This window comes from Molothrus aeneus, chromosome 5 (assembly GCF_037042795.1).
Source record: "Molothrus aeneus isolate 106 chromosome 5, BPBGC_Maene_1.0, whole genome shotgun sequence".
NCBI lineage: Eukaryota > Metazoa > Chordata > Aves > Passeriformes > Icteridae > Molothrus > Molothrus aeneus.
The window spans coordinates 31,331,603-31,357,858 of NC_089650.1; the positions used below are offsets into that span (position 1 = coordinate 31,331,603).

Here is a 26,256-nt window from a genome sequence, read left to right on the forward strand (position 1 = left end):
TTCTCAAAAATAGGAAAGATTAACTAAAATATATATCCCAAATTCAAAACAACAACAAAAAAGGTATTTTTTGCCTATTTCTGACAAATTGCTAAGATTTGTTTCCCCCATCTGTGTCAGCTAGCATTTTCACCTCTTGTTAATGGTGCTGTTGAATATATATATATATAGGTAACACTCCGTTTGAGTTCACATTTGATTGTTAACCTTTCCCACCTTCACTGTCATGCTAAATTTTCATTTTTATAAAATGAAAAGACATTTTAGTATCTACAGAAAGTAACAAAACTAGGGAGAAATATTTGCCAATCAAGATAAAATCCTGTCACCTTCATTAGCACTTAGAGAGTAGGTAATATTTAGTGTGAATAATGACAACAGAATCTCAGCTTGATTTCCAAAGTTGTTCCTGCATAATTTATTCCAAAGATAAATTCCCTAATGAAAGATACTGGATCTACTTTAAACCAACATTATTTAATCTATAATTACTACCCCAGGAATACCATACTAACTGCTACTTACCACTGCAGTGACTTTTGAATTCCTGCTACAACTATGGTATCCCATTGGGTTTGTTTCTCTCCAAGAGAACATGATGTTTCAGGTTTGGCATGGCCCTAAAAACAGAGAACAAAACCTCTCTTGCCCTAGAAATTTAAATGTCCTATGTGCCTCAGAACATAGAGGAGATTAAGTCCATTCATGTCCTCATAGTTATTTCCAACACAATGTACTGTATTTTCCATCTGAACTTTGTTGCTCTTGAGTTCAGTAGTGCTTCCCCTGCCCCTCTCTTTGGTTTCTTATAAGCTGAGTACCCATTATCCATCACGTTTCTCACAAAGTTTGGAAAAGGATATAGATGCTCTGGCTGGCAGAGCTAACCTTCAGTCAAAAATCCCCACGCTTTGTCATTATGAGAATCTAATCTTTCATTAGGAAACCATTAGGAGTAAATGTGCTTATGAACATTAATTTGCAATTTGTTCATTATGAGTGTTAGGGAAACTATTAGTGGTGTGTCTTAATCGAGTGTCCATTGTGCACAAGAAAAGGCCAGACTTTATTGAGTAATGACTGCAACAACACTTGTATGTCCTTCACATTTATGTCTGCTGCTGTGCAGAGGATGACTTCAGATGGAAGTAAAACAAAAACCAAAAAATAACTGGTTTTTGATACAAGACTTAGTTTCCCCACACTATGGCAAGGTCCTCCAGTTATTCATCAAGAGTAGTAAATAAAACCTTCACAGTTGCTTTTAGTAAGTTCCCATTTCTGTTTATTTTGCATACAGCTATTACCTTGTACTAAGATTATAAAAAAGTAAGAGCAAAACACTTTTTTTCTTGTCACTTACTAAATCAAATTGAGAAATTACATCATCTATGTGTTAGTGGCAGCTGTAAAAGTTTTCAGTCCTAGAACTGTGCTAGAAATAGCCTCATTCTCAATGGTGGGTAGCAACTGTTTCTTCTAAACAGAAGGCATAAAAACCAAAATTCTCCTGAAAAGACCTCACCTAATAAAGCATCTTGTTATTTAATTTGGTCTCAACTAATTGGCAATTTATACAGTAATTTGTGTCCAAATTCCAGATGCGGCAGAGAACGGAAACCCACAGGGAGCTGCGACACAGCCCAGGTGCCTCCCTCAGAGGTGGCACACACCCTTGTCACCCACAGAGTGCACAGCCTCAGCCCATGGAAAGGCTGCCAGGGCTGTTGGCAGGTACTGAGCACGTTGGATGTATCAGCCTCACTGCCTACCACACACACGAGACTGTCATTTTGATTTCTGCAGTGCACACAAATGCAGAGCACCTCTAACTCTGCACGTGCAAGCAATCACACCTGAGCCCTTCAAATGCAGAAACAATCTTCCTAGCACCTCAAACAGCAGTCAGCATGGCAACCTGTGGCGAGTTCCTCTATTACCTATTATCTGCAACAATGCAGTGAAATGCTCACATTTTGTGAGATTAAACAGACAATAGAAATTGTACTTAGATTTTTTTTCTCTGCCTGAATAGTCTGTATTTATCTCTAGGCAACAGGAGAGAAGGAAAGCACAGAGACCTTGCACTGTCATCTAATCGTGTAACACTTCAGACCTTGTCTTGGAGTGGAATGCAATGGCTTATGATTTTTTTTTTTTTTTAAGCTAGAATTAGTTCTGATATACTCAGTCATGCCCTAACTTTCAAGAAAACATAAAACCACATCTTTCAGACAGGGAGCTACAGCCCTTACCTTCTCAGCGAAGTAGACATTCAACAGAAAACTAGTTGGTTTTCTGCTTTTACAAACCTGCAAAATCTTCAAGGAGATTTTCACACCCATACCTGATAGCCCACCGACATCCATCTTCTTCAGGTTCTTTGCCTCCAGAATGACGACAGTCAGCTTGCCAGCAGTAGGCACATAACGGAGGGAGAAGCAGATATCACCCAGCTTCTCTTGCTGTGAAGGCAAACAAGACATGATGTTTTACTTTAATGATTTTTTTTACCTTTTGAAAAATGCAGTTTTGAAAGCCCCGCAGATAATTAGCAGGATTACATCTCCGACTTGTACTGCTAAAGAAAACCTTCAAATGAACAATATTGAGAAAACTGCCACAAATTGTCCAGATTAAATCCTTGATAACCTCAAGTCTGTTGCAGCAACTATCCTGTATACAACCAAATGACAAGATATGTGCTGGCCAGAAAGTAAGTGATACTTTTCACAATTTCACCCCTGACAATAGGGGTCCCACAAATATTGTTTGCTCTTTAAACAAAGCCAGATTTTTTTTTTGTTTTCTCCAGGCTGCATTTCAGTGGAAATCTGTTAAGAAACATGCACACACAGCTACTAGGCTGTTTGCTGTGAAACAGCAATATGGATCTTTCTCGTCACACTTTGCCACAAAAGCAGAAAGTATAAAAAAAATCCACAAAATACAAAATATGCAGTATAAAAAAAGACTTGTATCCTGTCTGTTGGAAGAGAAAAAAGCCAGGCAGATAGAGACCATGAAAGGACACAGTACATCTCTCCTCACATAAGGAATAGCTGGAAGGATTTGGTTTTGCCTTCAAGCCCATCATATGAGATCCTGCCAAATGCAGCCTTTTGCAATTCATCGCTTAATATTTTCCTAACAGTCCTGGCAAAGAGGGAAAAGCTGAATGATGTTCAGAATTACAGGAACTTTGTTTTAAAAGGATGAATAAGAGATAGGAACTTGCAGATGAGAGAGGGAGGATATTGCTTATAAATGATGAGTTGGATGATCCGAGCTGCTTTCCTCCTTTCCTTCAAGGCCCATGGTATCTCTACGGGGGCTAACAAGGATGTTTTTGAGACAAGAAGGATGAGCTTACACCAAGCAGACCAATAAAAAATTTCAGACATCCATGCTTCTCTTTCAAAGGCATTAGTTCTTATGGCATATGTCTACTTCCACAATTTATTCTGATAGTAGAGTATAAAGTACATTTTTATGATCATATCTTTTTGCTTTCAGTGTTTTCTTAGACACAACTGAGAGCAACTCGCTCACATGCTCATGGATGCAGTGGATATTTCCTACAGAATAGACAATAAATGTGCAAAGGACTTAACCTATAATGTGACAGATTCTAAACTGATTATTTCAAGTTGGGACTGAAATCCAGGTATAGTAATAGACAGTTCCCTGCCAGACATCATCTCAGCAACCACCAGTGGTCAGGAAACATACAGAACAAGCATAGTTACATGTAGTTAAGAAATGCTTAGACAGAACAAACAAATAGCTCGTGACGTTAAATCTGTACTGTATAAAAATAATGCTGTCAGGATGCACTTGTGCCAGTATCTTGAAAACTCATGGTGTCCTCCTCATCTCAAAAGGATATGGTAGAACTGGGACAGATTCCAAGGAAAGCAGCAGCAATAGACAAGGATATGACACAGTTTCTGCAGAAGGAACATGTAAGCAGATTAGGACTCTTCAGGTTGCAAAGTGAATAGTTGGGGAAGAGACCTCTATCTGACCCAGAAGGGTTAGAATGACATTATCACCTTGTTCAAAAGGACTGACAAAAATATAAAAAAAATTACTCTTATCTAGAACAACCCTAGATGTCTTTCAGAACATGGACTGCATTGGCATGAAAGAATTTACTATTCTTGCCTGACTGCATATCCTGTCCAAAATCCCAGCACAGATTCAGATAATGAAAATACAGATTTCAGCCATGCAATCTGCTTAGCTCATGCCTGGCTTTAGCTGAGCTTTGAATGGCACAGTGACAGCAAAACATGCTCCTGTTCACCTGACATTTGGTTTTGCAAGTCCATATTGGATAGGGTAACAGTGAAGTTGATCTATCACTTGCAGGTTGTTCAGAACAAAAGAAATCAATTGCTTATTGATTTGTGTTATCATGATCACAGGACACTCAGCCACCTGGTGTTCTCCACAGTCACTGCTCTATTACATTGTAGAGTTGGCTTAAATTTGCCTGTGGATTCATGGGGCTCTCCAAAGACTGAAATGAGGTATATATGAAAGCTTATTTTAGTCCCTCCACCTTAGAGATCTCTGTACCTATGTATCACCCAATATTCAAGGGCTCTGCCTCACCTGCAGATTCATTAGGCAGATCTTTACTTGCAGCAGCATAGGAACTTTTGTCCCCTTTTAAATCAATACCATGCTTCTAATTGTTCCTTTCAGTGGATATTTGTAAGGGCTTTTTTAGCTTTTGTTTGTTTCAATTTTTAGTTGGTTTTTTTTTAATTTGTTTGGTGGTTTTTTTTTTTTTAATCTCGTGTTGAGACAAGAGTGTGTTTAGAAAGCATAAAATATTGTTAGGATTGCTGCTTCTGATCTGAGTGCATCAGCAGTAGCTGAAGGAAGTACTGTACACTCAACAGCTATTGCCACGGAGACCATCACCTCTCACCAGCATTTCTGTTTGTAATCATGTTATGCTTCTGTGCAAATACTGTAATTATCTATACAGAAGAGTAATTTTAAGAGGGCGTTTACTGCTTTTTTAGCCTCTTTTAATGTAATTTTAGCTGCAGGAAACACAAGGAAGGCAGCATCACACAAACAGCCAGTTTTCCATAGATCACCAGGAAGCCATGGGAAATGGCAGCAGATGATGGGCTAATTCCAGTGAATAACCTGAAGTAAAAACGTAGGCACCTCACTAAATGCCTCCAGAATCAGGTTTAGCACTTCTTTTGTTGGTATGAAAATCTTTATCAACTGCATTTCTACAACTTCTTGTACTTGTAACTTTTTCTCTTTGCATGACTGCAACTCTTTTTTCTTAAAAATTCAAAAAGTATTTGTCAGGCAAAGCACTGGAAGTGGCAGCACTGCAATGAAGCTAAAAACCCCAATCACTAGAGGTGTGGTTTGCAGGAGATAATTACAAACTCCTGCAGGGCTACACGGTACAGATGAGTGCTGCTGGTATGGTGATTAGCCCATGGAGATGCCTTATTGTTATTATTAATTTCTTTCAGCCCTGTGTATAAATAATTTATGTTAGTAAATTACTTTGATCTCTGATGGAAACTGTAAGTTAGTGTTAGAAACTTCCAGCTGGGAGTTTCATAGTCATTAACCTATCCATGTATAATGCTCATACACCAATCAAAAGATTCTCTCCATCTAAGCAACTTCATAACTTCATTACTTTTAAAGAGGATGCAATGGACCAGAACATAAATGACAGAGACAATGTTGATAACACTTCTTCAACTTAGGAAAGGCTATTTTTAGTCCTGTTGAGAACCTGGACTTTTGAGAAATGACTCTTAAGTGGCTCCTGCCTGTTTTTTGCTTCTTCTCCTACTCATCAGTGATCATGTTTGCCTCGACAGGACACTTTCCTAATGAGCTACAGAGAAAAATGCTTTTTGTGGAGATTACTCTCATTTGTACTGCAGAATCTCTAACAGACATATCTATGTCATTATTGTAAACATTCTCTACATTTTTGTGGAAGATATTATGAGAGAGTTGATGCTTGCAGCTCTCTTAGTAAAACAATACCAAAATAACAAGCCACAGCACCATATGCTTTCTGCTAATTGGATGTAAGACTCAAAAACAATCAGTATAGGAAGAATATAAATACAATGAGGTTGGTTTCCAACTCTTGTACCTCGTTTTGATTGTGAATATTTGCATAAGCCTGAGAGAAACAAAATATGATGTGATTTATGGGCAAAGACCCCAAATAATACCATCTTACCCTAATCAATATTTACAATGGAAGCTTGTAATGTTCACTGTTTAGTTTTCATAGCTACCAAAATGTTTTAAAACTCTGTGGAGAAAACAGGGACAGCATAACTGTGGGTTATGAGCTAAATTAGTGTTTTCCAAATTCAGGAAACCCAAGGTAAACTGTAATGACAATCTCTAATCCCGATTCCCACACTAATGGACTTCATACAATTTTCAGGCCACCACATGCTGTCTGCACATGGAGATCTTGAATCCATCAAATTCCTTTTCTTGGCATGTAAGGCATGATTACACTAAGCCTCAAAAGGTGCCACAACAATACCAGTGACAGAACCACATGGTTGCAGAAACTGATGACGTAGACTGGTCCCAGCTTCAATTAAGCCACAGTAGCAAGTGGGTAGAATTAACAACCTATATAAATAGCTGGGATTTAGAATTATGAAAGCATTGCTCCTCCACACCCACAGAGCAAACAGGGATCACACTGGGGAAGGGCAATCAAGAAAAAAAAATGGGTGCCCAATAAACCAGTAAACACAAAATTTTACTGCTACCACAGCTGTCTGACATTACTAGTTTCAAAGACATTGCATTTTTGGTAAATACATGGTTAAGGAACAAAGCAGAGCATTTCAAACCTGCAATAGGTATAATCAGGAGAGAAAGAATCTTTTCCTCTTATATTTGCAAATCAGGGTTGAGATGACCCCACAATATGAAGATGATTCTGCCACAATTAGGCAAAGGAGTGGGAAGTGATCAAGAAACTCCTAGTCCTCAGTTTGTAGAAGCAGGCTAGAAATAGATGGTGCAGCAGAGAAAGATAAGGAAGGGGAAGAAAAGCTGGAGCTTACATGTCAGCCCTTATGGCACATTGGAGACTATCACATGAATATGTATGCACACCAATACCACTGTACCCCAAATGTGTGCACTACTTTTGGGATAAAATACCAAGAGCAGAGAGGGGAGGGAGAGCTCTCCCAACCCTTTCAGACAAAAGAGTTATTGCAGAAGAACCTGTTTCAGACTGGCAAAATGCTATCTATACATCCAGTCAATATAAACCTAAGGGTTTTAACAGCTATACATTAATCTGACAAGCAGAGTAATTCCTTTGTTGTCTGAAAAAATTTTATGCCCATGAACACAGAAGCCAAGCTGGAAGTAAATAAGTGTTAAAAGCCTCTGGAGAGAAGCCAGAGCCATCTTCATGATTGCACCTACTGCAACTTTAAAGAAACTATTTTAAAACAATAAAATATGAACAGACAAGTGCCCTACTGCATGATTTCTTACTCTATGACCAGTCTTGTTTTGTCTTACAAAACGGAAGTACAGAATGTCTGATCAAAAGTCTCTCCTGTTTGCTTTTACTAACTTTTTCTTTTAGAAGTCTTCATAGATTACACTCTCTTCACATGTGCACACTTGGCCCCAAAAGGAAGCCCCTGATAATGTAAGTGCAGTTACAAGACACCTAACACAAAAATCAAGCAGAAAAGTGAAATAGGTTATAGCATGAGACCTTGGAAGAAACAGATTTCTCAAGGAAAAGATCTGTAGGGCTCACTTTGGACCCTGTAGAAAAGGGACTAACAGTGACAACAGGCTAAAGAAGATATGAAAAGGAGACTGATATTAGGCAAAGAGAAAACAGAAATAGAAGTAAAGGTCCATGAGGCAAATTTTAAAAGGGATAAGGTCTAGGGCAGACAGTAAAGGTTCATGAGGTAATTTTAAAAGGGAGAAGTTCTAGGGCAGATAGAATACTCTTTCAAATGAAGTGAATTCATTAAAGGTATTGGGAGGTGGTATCTATAGGCATACAGTCTGTGCCTACATGCTATAAAGTATAAGTGAGAAAGAGCCAGAAGAAAGGGTTTAATTGCATATTGCTTTTGACTGATTTCCCTACCACAGTCCTACTCTGACTCTTTGTGATATAACCTTTTTTTTGTCAGCACTATTCTTTACCTTTGCTTAAAATGAACATACCTATCAGGATCTTTCTCTGGAAAGAAAAAAATCTACTTATTCCTCCTTCTTTCCCCCAGCCCCCTCTGAACAGCACTACTTGAAACAGAAATTCGTGACACATCTCTGTCCTCTTATTGCAATAGATATAAAAAAGCAGTGGATTACATTTCTTTTAACTGCCATAACTATGTAATATTCCCCAACATAATGGTAAATTGGACTTGAAAGCAATTTGGGCAATAAATTTGAATGAACCAATGTTATTAAAAAATTACCAAACTAGGTTTTGTCAGTTTCCTCCTTTTAGTCCACTTATTACATTTTTTAACTATTTAGAAAGCGTACTTCAATTACTGCTTTCTAAAAATCAGAGAAAATGGAAGGAGAAACCACTGTTATTATTAGTAGAAAAATGACACTTCACAGTCATCAGTTTAAAAGCATCACAATCAGATGCCTCTTGCAAAATGAGAAGTGCTATGGTCAAAGGCAGCTGAAATCAAAGACCAGCCAAACTCCACTCTTTGATTTCCAGACAAGAGACCGTGCTGCCAAACATACCAAGTTCTTAATGAAACAAGAAGAAAATGGATTTGTTAAATAAATGAGCAAAGGAGGAATAAATGAAAAGAATCATATATGGCTGAATGTCGTGGCCTGGTTTTCCATAACTCTTTGCCTACCCTCAAATGCTTGCAGCTGGCTGCTCTGCTTTAATGATTGCATGTCCCTCTGTTTTGCCACTTGGCTTCTCAGCTTCTGCCTGATCATATTTCTAAATGTCACTCACGTCTATGCAGGCCAGTGCACAAAACAAAATTAATTTAACTGAATGGCACACTAATATTATTACTTTTGACAGCATGGAAAACTTATTAACTACAGTATGTCACAAGGCTAGTCTTCTAGTGAGTAGTTTAAGTACAACATTGAAAGGAAATGTAATACATTTGAAAGATTTTTTTTTCTTGGCTTATCAGACATTGTGAGAATTCAAATCACAAAGCTTTTCTCTAATTATTAGAATATTATATATGCACTGCAATCACTCTCTACAGAAAGTCATTGTCCTCCTGTGATAGGGTAATAGGAAGCCACATTACAGTTCCCTTGCTTGATTTGAAATTTTCGGTAGTAAGAGCATCTTAATGCTCAGTTAATGTAGTGTCTGCTACCAAGTGTGTCTTTAGTTTCCAAAGGTGATTGAATTAAAAGCTTTACACTATGAACTGGAATTACAGAATACATCCAAAAGTACATAGAATCAGTAGATAGTAAAGAATTGCAATTAAGAATCAGACTAATTAGTAATTTCTTCCTTGTAAGATGTATGACTGCATGTGGTACTGTACGAAAAACCTGGCATGAACACAGTCCTTGCTAAAACAACCATACATTATTGATTACTCCAAGACAGACACAAGATGATTTGAACAAACCAGTAAAAGTGGGAATGATTGGTATGATGGAATGACTAATCATCTATGGTGCTGGTAACTACTGCTGAAATTCATCAGCACCAGGCAAAATCAGTGCTGCCATTACTGAAGCCATATAGCATTATATTTCTATTTGTTCTGCAAAAGCCATAAAGAGAAATTCAGTAGAATTCATGGATTACCCTTCACAGGCATCCATCTTCTTCCCTTTCCTGAAACTTCAACAAAGTACTAAGACAATAAGACCTACTACTAAGCCATTAAATAAATGTTGACTCATGGCCTTTCTCTCCTCTCTTGCTTGCAGCAGAGCTGGTTCAGCTTTCATGTTCCTCCCTGATATCCCCTAGCACTACCTCCAGCTCCCTTCCATGACCCTCCCATCACAAACCCCACACCACAGAGCAGCCTCCTCCAAAATCTTCTAAGTTGGCCATTAGGAAAGAGGCAACGCATACTGGCAGTGTTTTAAAACAAGAAGCTTGCTGGCTAGCTAGGGGCAGGCCAAAGAGAACACAAGATGACCCACCACATGCTCAAGGGTTTCTCTGAACAGGGCAAGAATCTGAGGATCCATCTTTTTAAGACACTACATTCCTTTACACTTACAGAAATTTTCTCACCTTGCTCTCCAACTTCCAGGGCAGCACGCAACACAGTTTTGTACCAAAACCAGTTTGTGCCTTTATTTTCACACAAAGACAACTTAGCCACACAGAAAAACAAGGATTCCCACTGCACTGCAGCAGGGACCTTAAAAGGGCTGCACACCGAGGACTGGCACAGCAAGATGAAAAGGAACTGGATTTGCTAATGGGAAAACCACAGACAGCTGATCTAATTTGCCAGCTGATAGGTCAAGATTTATAGCAAGAGAGTTCTCCACCTGTAATTTATCAAGGTGAAGATTTTCTTTCATGTAAAATTTCACCCCAGCCAATATAATCTTTTTTATCCCAATTCATTGCTTTTATGCTACAAGCACACACAGGACTAGAAGTCCCTTTCTGTATCACTGTTTTTGATTTAGAAAGTTTTCTCACATTGTCCTATTTTTACTGATTTTTGTACTGAAGATTTTTCCAGAGCATTGGAATTGCCTAAACATGAGGTAGGGTAAAGCATATGCAGCTGGAAAAGAGGCAAGCTGTAAAGCTCTGAAAAGCTCCTGTTCTAGTGCTCCCTAGTTTGAGGGAAGTCAGAAATATGTAAAACACTCTCTCAGATAATTTCAGTATTTTTGTGTTTGGTTCCACTTGAAATGAAGAAACTAATAGATATCTCCCACAATGCCTTGCATTACATTTCTTAAGTTCAGCATATTAAATATTTGTGTTCAGTTCAAGAATGAGGTCCTTCAAACCAGTGCTACGTTTTCAAATCTACTGACTTACCCTTACCAGGCTTATATCCACTTCTTAAACTAAGAATTCAAACAGTTATTGTTATGAAACTACTGAAAGATATAAAAGTGTTAGATAAATACATAGTGGCAAGCTCCTTTTTTGTAACTCTACTTCTCCTCACTATTTCACTTTGAAAAAGTCTCAACACATTCTTTAGGAAGACAAGGCAGCTCATCAAAGGTCATCACAGGAATCAGAACCACACACTCAATTGTATTAATCTCTTCAGTAAAGAGTTCATTGCAGTTAGCTAAAAATCTAGGACAGAAGACTGCACTTATCATAAGATCTCTGGCTTAATGATGTTCCTTTTTAATAAATCTTAGACCACAAGGGAAATAAGGCTGAAAAAGTTCTAATGTTTTACTTGTCTTACTCAAAAAAGGCCAAATACGATAAAGGTGGTATCTAACAGTCATTTGTCTTTAATCAAACACAGATGAAACAAAAGAAGAATTTATAAAAGTTGTAATAATGTTGACTTAAAGGATATAAAATATTATGAATGGGTAGTCACATTGTTTTATGGGAAAAAAATAGGTCTTTTCAACTAAAACCAGATTCCCTCTTTGGTAAGATTGGAAATTTGCTTGATGAAGGAAGCATGCACATTTTTTTTCTTTTTTCCATTCAAGGTCTGCTGCTGTTTTTTATAAGTGGGGAAGTTTTTTTTTGACAAAGGATGTAGGTGATATAACAGTAAATAGTAATGCAACAGATTGGTCAAAAATCAATTATCTACAACCAGTTACAAAGAGGACATTTTCATACAGCCGAAAGCAAATTTTCTACAGTCTAAGACAGGGAACTCCAGACTTTTTGTAAGTACCTTCTGAATCAGGAAAGGTATCTTACAAAGCAATATCTCCTGCTGAGGATTCAGGGTCATAAGCTACAGATCATGAACTGCTAGTGCAATGCTGTGCAAAATAATCAATAGTAGACGATCAGAAGAGGCTGTGACTTGGTCTGCCTGCCAAAGAAATAAAGGATACGGCACACAGCTCTTGTGTAAATAAAATTTTTTTAGATGCTGAAAATGACAAAGAAGGTAAAAAGTCACGACTCGTATTGGAAAAATGGAAACCTGATTTTGAAAAACATTTAAGAATAATTTCTGCAGCTTTTTGAAAAGAGGATTGGACATGACTTGATTACTGTGAGTAAGTAATGTAGAGAAGAGCAAGCATCATGTGTTAAATTGCTTGAATCTACTGAAGAAGGGCATAACAATAATCAGCAACAGAGTAGAATCCAGTAACATTCAAGTAAAAAATAAAGTACACATTTTAAAGAGAGATAGAGTATTGCCAAAACTATAAAAGGATGTGTTATTTTCTTCACCTACTTCTGTCTTAAAATCAGAAACTTTCAAACTCTGGTTTTAAAGGCCCTCTAAGAGTTTTCCAGTGGAGGTGCAAAGCTGCCTATAACAAACATTGCTGAGGGCTGAAAATCATAGAGTTTCTAGCTCCTTGTTCCAAAACCAAGCAAGGTCTAACTTTCAAGCTTATAAGGGGGTTTCCTTTGGCCACTTTCCTCCCAAGTTGGCACTGGGAGAACACTATTAGCTCCAGGATGCTGCCTGTTTCCTAGACTGAGTTCAATTACAGGACATTCTTTGAAATGTTCCTTGAAGGCCTAGGAGTCCTCCAGATTTAGGGCAAATACCACCTAATTTAGAGAAATGTCTAAATCAATTGATAGGTACTAGCACTATTTATAAAGAAAACAAAGGTTTTTTGAAATAGGAGGCTTTTTTGCAGAAAGAAAATGTTTTCTAATATAAATGACCGACATGTCATAGAAAACTTGTCTGCTCTAACAAAATCACAGAAAATTAATGTTTGTCCTGATAATTAATGTGCAAATCTGAGTGAGTAAAACCACTTTCAGCATAATCCACTCCTAAATCTGGGCTGGGCATTAACAGACAGGAGATGTCAGCTGCAGACCTCAGGGCACTCCCACAAAAATGAGCTGCTGCCAGTTCTGAAGCTAAGGCTCCACTCATTAACAAGAGGTCCTCCTATTAATTTTCACAGTTACTGAAGAAGATATGGAAGACCAGAGGTAAAATAACTGGATTTCAGACAACCAGAAATAAGTTTAAGTAGCACCTAATATTAAGCATCTGATGGGAAGCTCAGGTCCTGTCTGCCCTTTGCCAGCCACAGCACTGAGAAGCTGTAGTGCTTCTTTACCAGTGGCATCAAAAGCAAGCTGTAAACCCTACATAAGGGTAATCGTACAGGGAATGACTTGAGTCAGAATTTTATGGCCAGCTCTTTGGCTAAGAAGAAGACATTTGAACTCAAGATCAGCCACAAGAGGAGAAAGGCCAAGAGAAGGGTTCTCAAATGCAGCTGCCTTTATCAGTGTTAGTGGATGTTGCAGTACCTCCCAATTCCATTCCGTTGTGGGCAAACCCATGTGGCTGACCAAGCAGCAATAACACCACTTTCAACTCTCCCACTGCTAGTTAGGAAGCCTCTATCTCTGACATTATTTCTGTAATTGTGATTGCAGACATAATTGTCAAGGAAAAGATCTTGACCTCCATGTCAATGGATTCAGTTTCACATACATGTTTTACTCAAGCTTTAGGCCAGCAAGAAGCAGATAGAGAACACATCTGGATCGAAAATGATATCATAAATGGATTTCATCTGCGCACTGATGATGGTAGCTCAAAGTGATTTGTGTTCTGCTTTAATGACACAGCAGTAGTAATTCTGTTGCAGTGATCATACTCCAGCCCTCTACAGAAAAAAATCATACTCTGAAAAGGGACAGAACAACTACAGTAGCCCTCCATCCCTCTAGTGAGTAAGCCAGCGAGGCAACCCCTGAATGCTTCTCTAGTTATGATGGTGACAAGCACAAAGTAAGCTGCAGAAGGCCACAGAAAAGGAAGAGAAGAGCAGGTGCACAAATTTACCCTGCTGTGTTGCCTGTAACACAGTAACAACACATCGGTCACTGTGAAGGATTTCTTTGGCCTTTGGTAGAAGGCTGACTTATATGATACAACAGAACAGGAAACTGTAGGACTGAATTATCTCTGTCTGTTGTCCATTTTGCCTAGAAATAAGACTGGGTATACTTCCTAAATTCATGTACTCTACCTCTTGAAACATTAGCATAAAGTAAATAAAAGTATAATACCTCTGAACTGAACACATGTTCTGGATTCTAACTGTGATTAGGGCATTTTGTGCTAATTCCTGCCACAATGTAAAGTGCTTCAGATACCGTTTAAGCTCATTGTTAAACTAAAATGAAACACAACAGGCTCTGAAAAGAGGTTAAGTGGTTACTATGGTTATCTCTGACATGGTTTAAATCAGCATTTAAAAGGTGATAGAGGAAAAAAATAAAGAAAATGGCTAATCCCTTTCTTTTTGGTCCACTATTCCTAAACCTTGGTTTCCCCTTTTCAAAAATACATCTTTCTCTGATGCTCTGGAAACCAAGATCTTCTAGCTCTACATGGAATGAGCACAACAAAGCAAAGAGATTGGAGCAGCATACATCCCCTTCTCAACCTTCTAGTGAAAATGCTGTTGTCATCTTTGTGAGAACTGCTCTTCTTTCGTGACTGTAAAAATGCTGCTCTCTGTTCTGAAGGTCCTTCTAATGACACTGTATTTTTATACAGCTGTTTTACAGCTTCCCTTAGCTCCTGATCCTGGGTTGTAACAGCAATCTGATAATGATTTTTGTCATTGTTGGTTTGGAAATGTAGGGGAGAAAGGGAAATAAGGTATTAGCCTGGACTACCGCGAAGCTTCTGCCTGGAATCCCAGTGAGGCCATTTCTGCCCCTGGACTATGCATTCACTGATGCTGGTAGTCAGAAAAGTAAGTAAGTACATAAAAGTCCAGTTGGAGAACAATGCTGAACAATTACAGATATAGCATGTTCTGTGGCCCTTTCACACTCATCAGCTGGTCCCACAGACCCATTTGCAGTCTCTCCCAGATTACAGAGCTTTCTACTTGGGAGTACTCCAGAATTAAATCTGTATTTTCTAGAATTCCTTCTGCAGCTTCCATCCAAAATATCTCTTCATACTCTAGGTTCAGATGAGTTTGATCCCTTTCAGCAGCTTTCTCAAAACTCTATAAAAACACAATTTCAGAACACTGCTTTCCAATTGCCATTGAATGTGGCTGTGTCTTTGAACTTTAAAGTATCTTCTGCTTGAGCAATAAAATCCCACACAGTAATATTAATATGTGAAGGCTGGGAATTTCCCACTATTCCTTCCTTCAGCCTTGTAATTTTCTATAAGGTTCTTAGCGATATACTTTGTCTGAAACAAACATTATTATTTTTTTGTGTATTATGGGTCATTAGATGCTTAGCACCAAGTGTAGGATCTACTATTTCAGCACAGTTTAACCTCAGGATGCCCTTCCGCACATGGAAGGAAAATGGTAATAAGAATTTTTTTGGCAAATAAGCAATACATGTTTTTCTGATCTCAGAATGAATACTGTCCAGGAACAGAAAGGCCCCAGAAGAGCCTGAATTTAACACTATCACTCACCTTCTTCCTCTTATACTATCTTCTTTATTTGAATTCAATATCTGTAAAGCCAGGCAGTTTGAGATGAATCGAGACAAGGTTCCTTTTGATTTCAAGTAAGCCAATTACATTATTTTTATTATAACACAAGAAAGTGACCTCCTAAGGCGTCTCTTCCAGAGAGGGAGTTAAAAAGAGAATACTCAACAAAGGTATATAGTGGGATTGCCAGCACTTTGAGTATGAAAGGTGAGAAAAGAAATGCATAATTCTAATGAACTGAAAACAGTACCCTTACAGCTCCACTTTAATCATATTGTTTTACCTTTAAAGTCATGTTAGCATCTTCAATTTCAAGATGAAGAACAACTGATTAAATGCTGAAGAATTTTAAAGCAGGCTTGCTTATTCTCAAACTTCCAAACCTCTGTTTTGTTCCCTGTCTCAGTAGGAAATACAGTTCCTTGGCAGGACAGATGCTGAATTTACAATATTGAACAGGCATTCAACAATCTCTGTTTACTGCATAAACTCTTCACAAAACCTGAAAACTAAAACCTTCTTAGATTAAACATTTTAAAGTTTTGGGAGTAAGAAGAAGTGAACTTGAGAAGATGTAAACACCATGAAGAAAACATAGTGTTCCAATATAACATGCAGCTAAATAAAGGAAATCTCACATTTTAAAATCTGTCTGACACTCTGACAGCATCTCCATAGGGATAATGATACTTTCTTTCGCAAAGCACTGTGCCATCTGAAAAGCTGTAAAAGAACTAAGTGTTATTACCAGTGATGGGAAAGGCCTATTAGATCATCTGGCCATTGCTCATGTAACTATAACAGAAAATAACAGTGATTTGCTGCTGTAATTTGACAGTGACTTTTGTAAAAATGTCCTTTCCTCTTATATCTCTGCAAGTTTCAGTTCCAGAGAGGACTGGGAGGCTCAGTAACTTTGTCACAGTCTCTAACTTCTATGAAGTCCACCAAGCTATTAAATACACATGTTTCAGGCCCACTTTTCCACCTCCTTCCTTCACTTTTTACTTTTGGATAAGGCAGGAAAGAGCAATCCTCATGAACAGCACAGTCAAAGTTCACAGAACTGCTCTTTCCACCTGAAGAAGGCCTCCTTCTCACCCCTTTCCAAGGCAGCACCGTGCATCTGTCCCACTGGGGGTTGTGCATCCCATACGAGTGTGGTGTTTTCCAGCAGACCTCCCACTCAGAAGCCTTGTCTAAAATATACCCATCATCACCCACTGTGGTATGAACATGCATCCATCATGTAACCTAACCATGGTGGATGCCTGATCAGATAATGCAGAGAGTCTCATGTCATGGCTCTGTAGAAGTTGTGAAAGATCTGCAGAACTCTTGGTAGTGGATACTGTCAGGTCAACAAAGATCCTTCTCCTTATATCATAAGTCTCTGCTTCTCCACTGCTTTCAAGGGAAAGAATTGTTTCTGCTCTCCCTTATATTCCCTAAAATTTCTTGGCATGTTTGCTACAACCGGTTTTCAATTTAAGTGCCAATATAACAAAATGTCTGGAGGGAAATCAGCTGAAGTATTCAGAAGATGACTCTCAGTATGATTCACACCGCTGTGAGCAAAGAAGAGGTCTGTCTGGCCTTCTGTACCAGAGTGATAACAGATATTGGATGCAGTGTGTACTCAGATAAAGTTAATAGCAATGACATCTGGTAAATGACAGAGAGGAGCAAACTCCTGTGATCTGCTTTTTAACACTCTGTGCCCAAACCATTATATGTTAGACTTGGTAAAAGTGAATAGCCTTTTAGCATCTACCACTCCTCCCTCCCACACTCAGTCAAATGAGACTGAAGGACTACTAGACACAGGGACAGCAGATCTAAAAGCAGCCAAGGAAAAAGGATTCAAGGTATGCAGCTCATTAGTAGCAGCCTCCTCAATATTTAGCAGTCATTGCACATTCCCAAAGCCCTCTCACTGTCATAACAAATGCTCACACAAAGGCTTGTACCTTCAAAGTACTTCACCAACATAAATATATTAATAAGACCTTTCCCAGAAGAGAATGCAGTGTCAGAGAGATGCCATTCAAGTGACTGGGCTGTGAGAGATAGAGCTTACATTATTTCATTAAACCTTCACCCTCCATCTTCAATTTTAAGCCCATTTTAAAAAAAGGACAGAATGTACAGTGGAGCTTTACGAGCAAAAAGAAGAGTAACTGCTTGTAAAATTGTTTTGCCCCCTATGATTGAAGTGGTAATTAAGTTGTAATTCTGTGATGTGCATCAACTGAATTTGACATAAACTAAAACTGAGATGTTTATATTCACTTTGACTGATGCCACCTAGATAGTTCTTTTCAAGTGACTAGTGACAACTGCCACTGGTTCACTTTGGTATACATCTTGTCTAGGGGTCATAATTACAACATGAAGGATACTTTGGCAACTTATACTTAATTTCAAACATACTTAATTTCATATTTAGAATTATAGTTAGCACTAAATTGCTGAGAACTGACAAACTTGCCTAAGTGTTGTAAGGGCAAGAAAGGAAATAAAGTCTGTCATTCTTCAAATATTGCAAATCCCTGCAGATGTGCTTTTCAAGGGCAAATTAATTACACAATTATAATATGTATAATAGTCAGCAAAAGATATTTTGTTAGCAATAGAATTACATTTGTCATAAATTTTTGGATTAAATACAGTTGCATGGGTTTTATTTGTTATTTTAGTAAGCCAGACCACCATATCATATTCATGATCACTACCAAGAGTCAAACCTGTGTCTATGATAAAGGTAAATCATGTTAGCCTTCATACACTCAGCGCTGTTTTTGCTAATTCTGAAACCAGGGTACTTCTTGGTTGCAGCTGTATCTGCCGTGAATTCTGCAACATCTGCTGGGTCAGGTGACAATCCCTTTATGCAGATATGATCTCACCCATCCCTACTTATTACCACTTAAAATACACTAGAATTTGCTTGGAATCTTTTCTGTGGAGCAGGGACTGGAACATCAAAGATGGTAAGGTACTTGAATCAAATATGGAATATGCATGACATTTCATGTGAAACACAGATCCCAAACTTCTGACAGATGCACCTCTCCGGGTTCTTGGTAGAGATTTCTCTTCCAAATTGGGCTAAGCAATTATTTGAATCTGTCTCATCATATATATGACAGAAGTAGAGGTTCCATAATAGAGTAGAATTAAGTTTGGATTAAATAAACTTGTCTAATGAATAAGTGTTTTTTGTAGAATCACTTTTTATTTGTACAGTGAGCTTATGGGCTGTTACAAACTACCTACACATAGTATATAGAAAATTAAGATTAAAATGTCCCCATGTACCCCAAGTTGTGATATTTATACCCCAAGTAGTGATATTTTTCCATATTGACTGGATACCTTGCATGCTTGAGCATTGAGATGCAAAAATAAAACACGAGACCTCCTGTAGTATGAAAAAATATTTAAGGAGTTGATCTAAGCATAGTTTTTCATTATGCTTTCATATAATCATATTGCCTAGCTCCTTATAAATAAAATGGCCATGCTTTGGTGGCAACTTCAAAAAGGTTCCATCGAAAAAGTATAAAAATAACAGTGGTTCTTCTGCATAAGAAGATTAAATTTGAAGAAAGGTGAGGGCAACCTAGATTTCATCTCTACAGCAAACTATTCAAAGATCTTGCAATACTCTTCCAATATCCAAATACTTCCAGAATTATTTATTTTAATTATCTCCTTCTGTTTTAATAAATAGTATTTTCCACCTCAGAATGCTTTTCTGGAAGTAGCTCACACACTCAATATCCGTTTCAAGCAAGGTTTTAATCATATTGTATTAGCAGGGTATGAATTCTATGAAAGCAACCAAGTGACTGCATCAGGTCTTACTGTGGATCTTAGCTAGAACACTTAAGAAGCAACTTTCTATGCAATAAGGCAGATGAAACCCCACACTAATCTGTAGCATGTTATCTGTAACTGCATTAGGGATATCATTGTTTATGTTCTAAAAGCCTAATGTTGTACTACAAAGGAAAAGTGACAATTCCTTTTTGCATAGTTTGGCTCATTTTATGTGTTTTGAAACAGAAAAGCATGAAACACTTTGAAAGCACAGATAGTAGTGTAATAAAAGACCAATTTGTTGCTTAATAAAATTTGGAAGGATTAATACACTCCAATTTCACATTTTCAGCTTTCTAGTATGCTGGATGCTTAGAAGAACAGGGCCCTTGAACTGAAAACTTCCTTTATCTCTTTTTTAATTTTCATATTTAAGAGTGGAAGAAAATGCCCCATATACCAGGGCACTGATGTCACCTGCAGAAAGAGAGCCCTGCAAATACTGCCACTATGAAACAATGCCATGCAGAACACTCCTAATGTAGCAGTGGCTTTCAAATCAATAAGCAGTTGAAAAAAGCCATCTGAAAACACTGTCTTTAAAACAAACACTCAAAAAGGAAGACTGAAATCTACCACTTCTGAAACTTAAGAAGGCTGCATGGTTCTGCATTTGATGCTGTTTTCACCACTTTTAGTCTAAATCAATACTCAGGTTTTCATCACCTGTGAGAAGGAAAGATTTCATTCAGAGATTGTCCCTTTAATTACAGAAACTAAGATTTGAATCCAAAGCACTTTATTAGCTGAATTAGATGATGAGAAACTCAGACTCATGATTACTTCTCCTCTCAGCAGAGAATTAAAGCATGCTATGCACTCTGAGTGGGCAAGTACTGTTTATGAATCAAAAGAAAAAATAATGTAAAAATGAGGAAAAAATAGTCTTACAATAAGCAAAAAGTTGGATGTATCAGTATGAACAAACTCATAGGATGCACAATGAAATGAAATATTTCACAATGATGAAATATTTCCAAGAAGTGTCTTGTGTACATGTAGCACTATACCTAATAAATAATGAATCCAAGGGATGTTGACAATGAAAGGAAAATAAAAAAGGTAATAAATATTTGAGTAAGATGCCATTCCAAGGTTTTTGTAAAATTCATAATTCTAATTAAAGGATATTATTGAATAGCAGTTCAATAGAACTGTAAGTTATTTCAGTGAAACCCTATCTTTATCATCATGCACAATAAGATGTCTTGAGATGCAAACCCTCAAGAATCACCAAGAAACCTAAATGCACACCACTTATAATCAAATGCAAATTCTATGTACCCAAAATGCAGCAATTCAAGAAAATGTCAAACTCATGAAAACATTTTTAATAGGTTGCATAGAGTATCAAAAAGATTGATTGAATTAGCAGAGGAGAATGTTGTATTCAGTGAGTATTGGAAAAGATGCTTATCAAAAATTTATCAGGCAAAGTAAATCCGAGGACTGCTGATAATAGATGGGAGCTGTCTCGGCAAAAAAAAAATAAATTGCTGGTTTGTCTGTTTCTATAGGTGAGGTGAAAAGTGTTCTGGGAGGAAAAAGAAGTGATTTTTCTTACCTCTTCTTTCTCTGCACTTTGCAAGTCCCTCCACTCCTCAGTGACATGACCGAAGTCCACTGTGTTCATTGCAACTTTATATTCCCCAATGATATCATGTTTGGAGAAACGATCAAAGTCATAAACTGCCATCACTAAAGTTTTTCCACCCAGCTCAGAGTATGGCACCTGCAAAGACAAGGAAATGACAAACTCTGCATCTGAGACAATAAAGATTGGTCCACTACAATGCAAATCTATTTCTTTGGTTTATCAGCTGTCATCCCAGGTAAATTGAACTGCAGAGAAAATTATGAGGTGTATTTGTTTCAGAGTCACCAGATGCAGTATTTCTTGAGACAAGGCTCTGGCACTCAATAGAACAATGTGGCAGCTCACTCATCACTCCTGGGTTTTTCTCATTCTACTTCAAATCATTTTGTGGATGATGAAACTGAAACAAGAAGCCAAATTACTTGCACTGAAGACACATGAACTTTTCACACAATGATGTTTTTTCCTCAATAAATCACCTGTCATCACTCAGAGATGGCTAGCTCCCAGACTCATGAAAAAAACAGAACTGGCTTACTATATATGAAACAAAGTAATTAGACACTGGATATGTCTCTTACAGTACCAATACCTCTTACTTACCAAGGCATATTTTTCAATACTATACCTTTCACATGTTAGACATTAGGGTGCTTTTTAAGTCACAATGTGTAACTAGAAATTGTGGTGGCAAAAGGCCAAGTTCAGACTAATTCTCCAGCTGTTCTCATGTGGTTCAGACAGATGCTGTGGTTTGGATGTTTACGAGTCACAGTTTTAATATTGGGACGGAGACATGCAGTTCAGGTAAGCTACACCTGAGTGGGTGTCTGAAAAGGTCTGATTTAGGAATTGTTTGGATTTGTATGAACACTTGGTCAATCTGAATATATCCTACAAGTATAAATGGTTTCCATGGGATTCAGTAAATACTTCTTTATTAATTAGAAAGTGAAAGCGTAGCATTACCACTGGCCTTGTTAAACTCTATGTTCTTGTCTGCTTAAACCCTAGGACTGTTGTCTTTTGTTACTGCTCAGCTTCCACTTACTTATTAAAATACTAACTAATAATTAGTAATTTTCCCTTTACATAACTTCTTATATAACATTTAGAATAAGCTTATCAAGTTGAGAGCCAGATCTAGCTTCCACTGCTGAGTCAAATAGTTTCAGTGGTACAGGGTTGTGTATCTTAGTAAATACTACAGCAAAATCTATTTTCCATTCTCTAAATTATCTGTAGCTTCTAAAAAGCTAGAAAGGGCAAAGGTTTGTGAAGGGAAAAATTCTAAATAATGTTAGTTTTATTTTTACACAGCCTGGAAAACAGGAGAAGAAAAATGTTCTAAAGTTTATTTCTCTGTTAGTTCACAATACCACTTAATGGATCTTAATCACTTGGAATACAAAGACTAAATTCATCATTATTTACTTTTCTTTACTTGATCTCAGTAAAGCTCATTTTAGCTACCACCTCCTTTTCTAAATGTTTCCTTCATTTATTACTTCTAATGTGGCCTCAGTTTCCAGCTTTGTTCTGGACTATCAAGGATGGCCTCAGCTCTCGTGAAGGGCTGCTTCCTCTCCCTGCTCTCTGCTCAGACATAATCAGTCTCTTGACTTAAAGCAAGTGGGACCTTGGTAAAAGGACAGGTATACAGGAGTGTTTTTCAGGCACAGATGTGTCACTCTTCTAGACATGAACCCTGTTCCCACTTTGGATCTGAGGAGGAACACCTCCCTCTGCCAGGCTGGTGTAGTGCAGGATTTCTCGGTTCCTTTTGGCACTGCAGTGTGGGTATACAACTTAGACAGCTGCAGTCTGACAAACACTTGCACCCTGGAACAGCACCTTGGATGTCTGGGAAAAAGAAATGAAAGAGGGAAGGACTAAGGTTCAGGGCTCAAGATGCAATACAGCAGAAACACAAGTCAACTCATTCCCATTAGCTGTATTTTGGGAGGAAGGCAGGCAGCTGTGCCCTGTGAGAAGGCAAGAGCACAGGCCTGGGCTGCCTGGTGGGCAGCACTGCCAGAGAGATGGGAAGGATGCCAGCAGGAGCTGTGCACCACCTGAAGTGGGTCACAGGAGCAGAGCTCTGCACAAGTAAATGAGACACTGTCAACAGCTCCCACAGAAGTTGTTATTATAGTTGCAGTTCCAGTTAAATGGTCACTGGAGTCCTCAGAACAATGACAGTACTTGGCATGCTCTGCTGGTTTTCTCTCAAGTACAGACCACAGACCACAGGGGATGATCAGTACCATATTGAGATGCACCTAAACACTCTGTCAGGTCTGGCATGGGAAACAAACTATTTTCTGGAGCATAAAATTTAAATACTGAAGATGTGACTTACAACAAGTGGACATTATAGTCCAGAAGTGGCTGATCTGATTTATAACTTGTGTCTTCATCTTAGATGACAGCATTATTTGTTCTTTCTTTGCCTTAGTGAGCTGCATGGGAACACGTAATTTAGAATTCTGTTTTCTTTTAAATGCTCTCTTAGGAAAGCTCAAGAAAGAAATAACTCCCCACAAAAGATTGCTTTTATGAACATCTTCAAGGAAAAAATAAGCTTATATATGCAGTAGTAGTTGTGGCCTACAGGGATATCTTTCTCATTGAATGATTTCATAGCCTGAGTCTTTCACTGTTCCTGTTTTCATTCTGTAGCTGTCATTATAAGATTGGGCACAAAGAGAAAGGCCTGAAGTAACAGCAGAGGAATGTATATAAGGAGAAGCCCTGTGAAACATGCTGTACACGATTCCTTTATTCTATTTGACTGGGGTTTGAATTCGGCCATAGTTTTAGAAAAACACCATTAATAGATACTACTGGAACGATGTAAATACTACAATGTAAGGCTTACCTACATTTATTTAATTCATATTTTATTAAACCTGAGAAAGGATTTCTTTTCATACATAAAGTAGCATGGCAAAGAACTGCTGTGATGAAGTCTAGCAAGACTAATCTGCCATATTGTCCTTCATCCATTTACTTCCCTTGAGTTTTAATTTATATTTCAGGGAATGTTATCCTGAATTTCATAAACCAGATATTTAAAGAAAACATTGGTCTAGTGAAATGTACATGACATTTGTTGATGTGTCACTGTTTTCTGAATTTCTTGTATGCTTTATCCAGCCATAAACCATGGATCAGATTGTCATCTATAAGGATAATCCAAGTGCCTAAAACCAAACTGTGCCTTTCAAACCTTTCTGATCCTGTATTATATAGCAAGATTGAGTATCATGGCTTTCTACAACATGAAAAGTAATTTTGCTGCAGTTATCTATTAACTAAAACATCTAAATTCATAGCCAAGCATGAGATACAAAGTGGTTAAATTAAGAAGTATCAATAATTATAAAAAAACTACCTTGAATGTAAATTGCTCGTTGAAAACAGGGTTAAGGGTCTTTCTGTGGACCTTTGTCTCATATTTCTTCTTCTTGTCAGGCAGCAGGAAGACTTTCACATAGGGATCAGATGTACCACCCATATCTAATGCAGGCAGCTCAGCTGCTTGAATAATTCCAACCAGAAGCTGAAAAGAGAGTAAAGAACAGCAGAATGAAATTTCAAATAGATATCTATAGAAATACTGTAACAGAGGAATGCATATTCAGACTCTATTTCTGGTCTAGGAGAAACTATACATCCCTCACTTCTCCCTGCCACCCCCACTTTAAGGAAGGCAAATGAAGCAACACTACTGACTTTAGAAAACCAATTATGGCAGATGCAGACTGTACAAAGCCTGTTTTAAAGCAGAAAAGAGGTTTTCAAAGGGCAGCTGATTACAGCTAAATACAGACTTCATCCTTTTAAAGACTGCAATCAAATAACTTTCAATTGCTCTCTCCTCTTGTGCATTATTTTTCTCTGCTGAGCACCATGAATAGAAATCACATTATTAAACAATCAAGAATGTCTAATTTTGACTACAAAATTTGTATTCTAAACCCCCAACATGTAACCTTCCCCCAGCCAAACACAAAAGGTGATAACATCAAATGCAAATTCTCAGGCAAAGCTTTACTGAAAACAAATGAATCTTGCAGTCTTCCTTATATTTACATTCTCCTGCTATGTACATGAATGGGCCCAGGCAGTAAACTAAGGACAGCATTTTCAAAAAATATCTCAAGAAAATGAGCCTTTGGTAACTAAATCCTAATAACAATTTTTAATCTCATTGCAAAACAGAAAAATTGTATTTTAAAATCTCTTATACACTTCAAAGATAAGATTGAAGCACAGATGGAACTTGTAAACATCTTGGCTGTTTTTTGTGTTATAAATCAAGGCTTATGCTATGTTATGTTATGTCATGTAATCTAGACACTCCTGACTGCATGAGGCCTTATCAGCATAATGCAGCTGAGAAAACGAAAATAATTTTAATCTTGTTTCATAGATGCAAAACTAAAGTAAACATTGAAGTGTTTCTTCAAGGTCATTCTGAAGATATTAGGAACTGGGAATGAAATCTGAGAATATTTTCTTCTAAATCAGTGCTTCAATCACAATATATTTGCTTCTCTCATGGATGAACTGTTTAAAATTGGAAACAGGAACTCTATCAGCTGGAATATAGAACAATGTAGTTGATCTGTGAAAGAAACTTCTGGCTTCTAAGAGACTCCTCGAAGTTGGACTTAAAAGTTGGACAGTTTTAAATTCTCAGTATGGTCTACATGCTTTCTCATTGATTGGACTCTTAAGCTCCATGAAACATTTTCCTTTTGCTGTATGCAATGATTCTTTTGTGTCTCACTTTTATTCTAGATGCATCAGTTCATAAATACATGAATAGGCTCAGGATCTACACATCAAAGAGTGAAAAACAAGTCTACGATTTTTAGTTACCACAGTGGAAAAGCAATTCAATTCCCCTTTACAATTTCTCTCTCTAAAACTGAGGCACATTCCTCTGGAGAGTTCATTGGTCATCTTGTATTCTTAACCCTATGCAATATATTAGCCAAGTTTTGGGACTGTAGTTTCATGCCATTGCACTATACTAACATAACTGAATCCCCTCTCCTACTCTTTTACATCATCTATCCTTTGAAATTTTAAGCTGCTACATAGTTCAGAGCA

General features: G+C 37.7%; 1 protein-coding gene across 3 annotated transcripts in view; it reads right to left on the reverse strand.

The window, feature by feature from the left end:
* The window catches only part of SYT1 (synaptotagmin 1), a 335,539-nt gene that overhangs the window by 48,738 nt on the left and 260,545 nt on the right, over positions 1–26,256 (reverse strand). For all 3 annotated transcript variants that reach the window (XM_066549876.1, XM_066549874.1, XM_066549875.1), the window contains exons 7-9: positions 24,530–24,697; positions 21,100–21,267; positions 2,348–2,465 (exon numbers count right to left, since the gene is read on the reverse strand). In XM_066549876.1, coding sequence (XP_066405973.1) covers positions 2,348–2,465; positions 21,100–21,267; positions 24,530–24,697 — 454 coding nt within the window. The remainder of the gene's footprint in view (positions 1–2,347; positions 2,466–21,099; positions 21,268–24,529; positions 24,698–26,256) is intronic.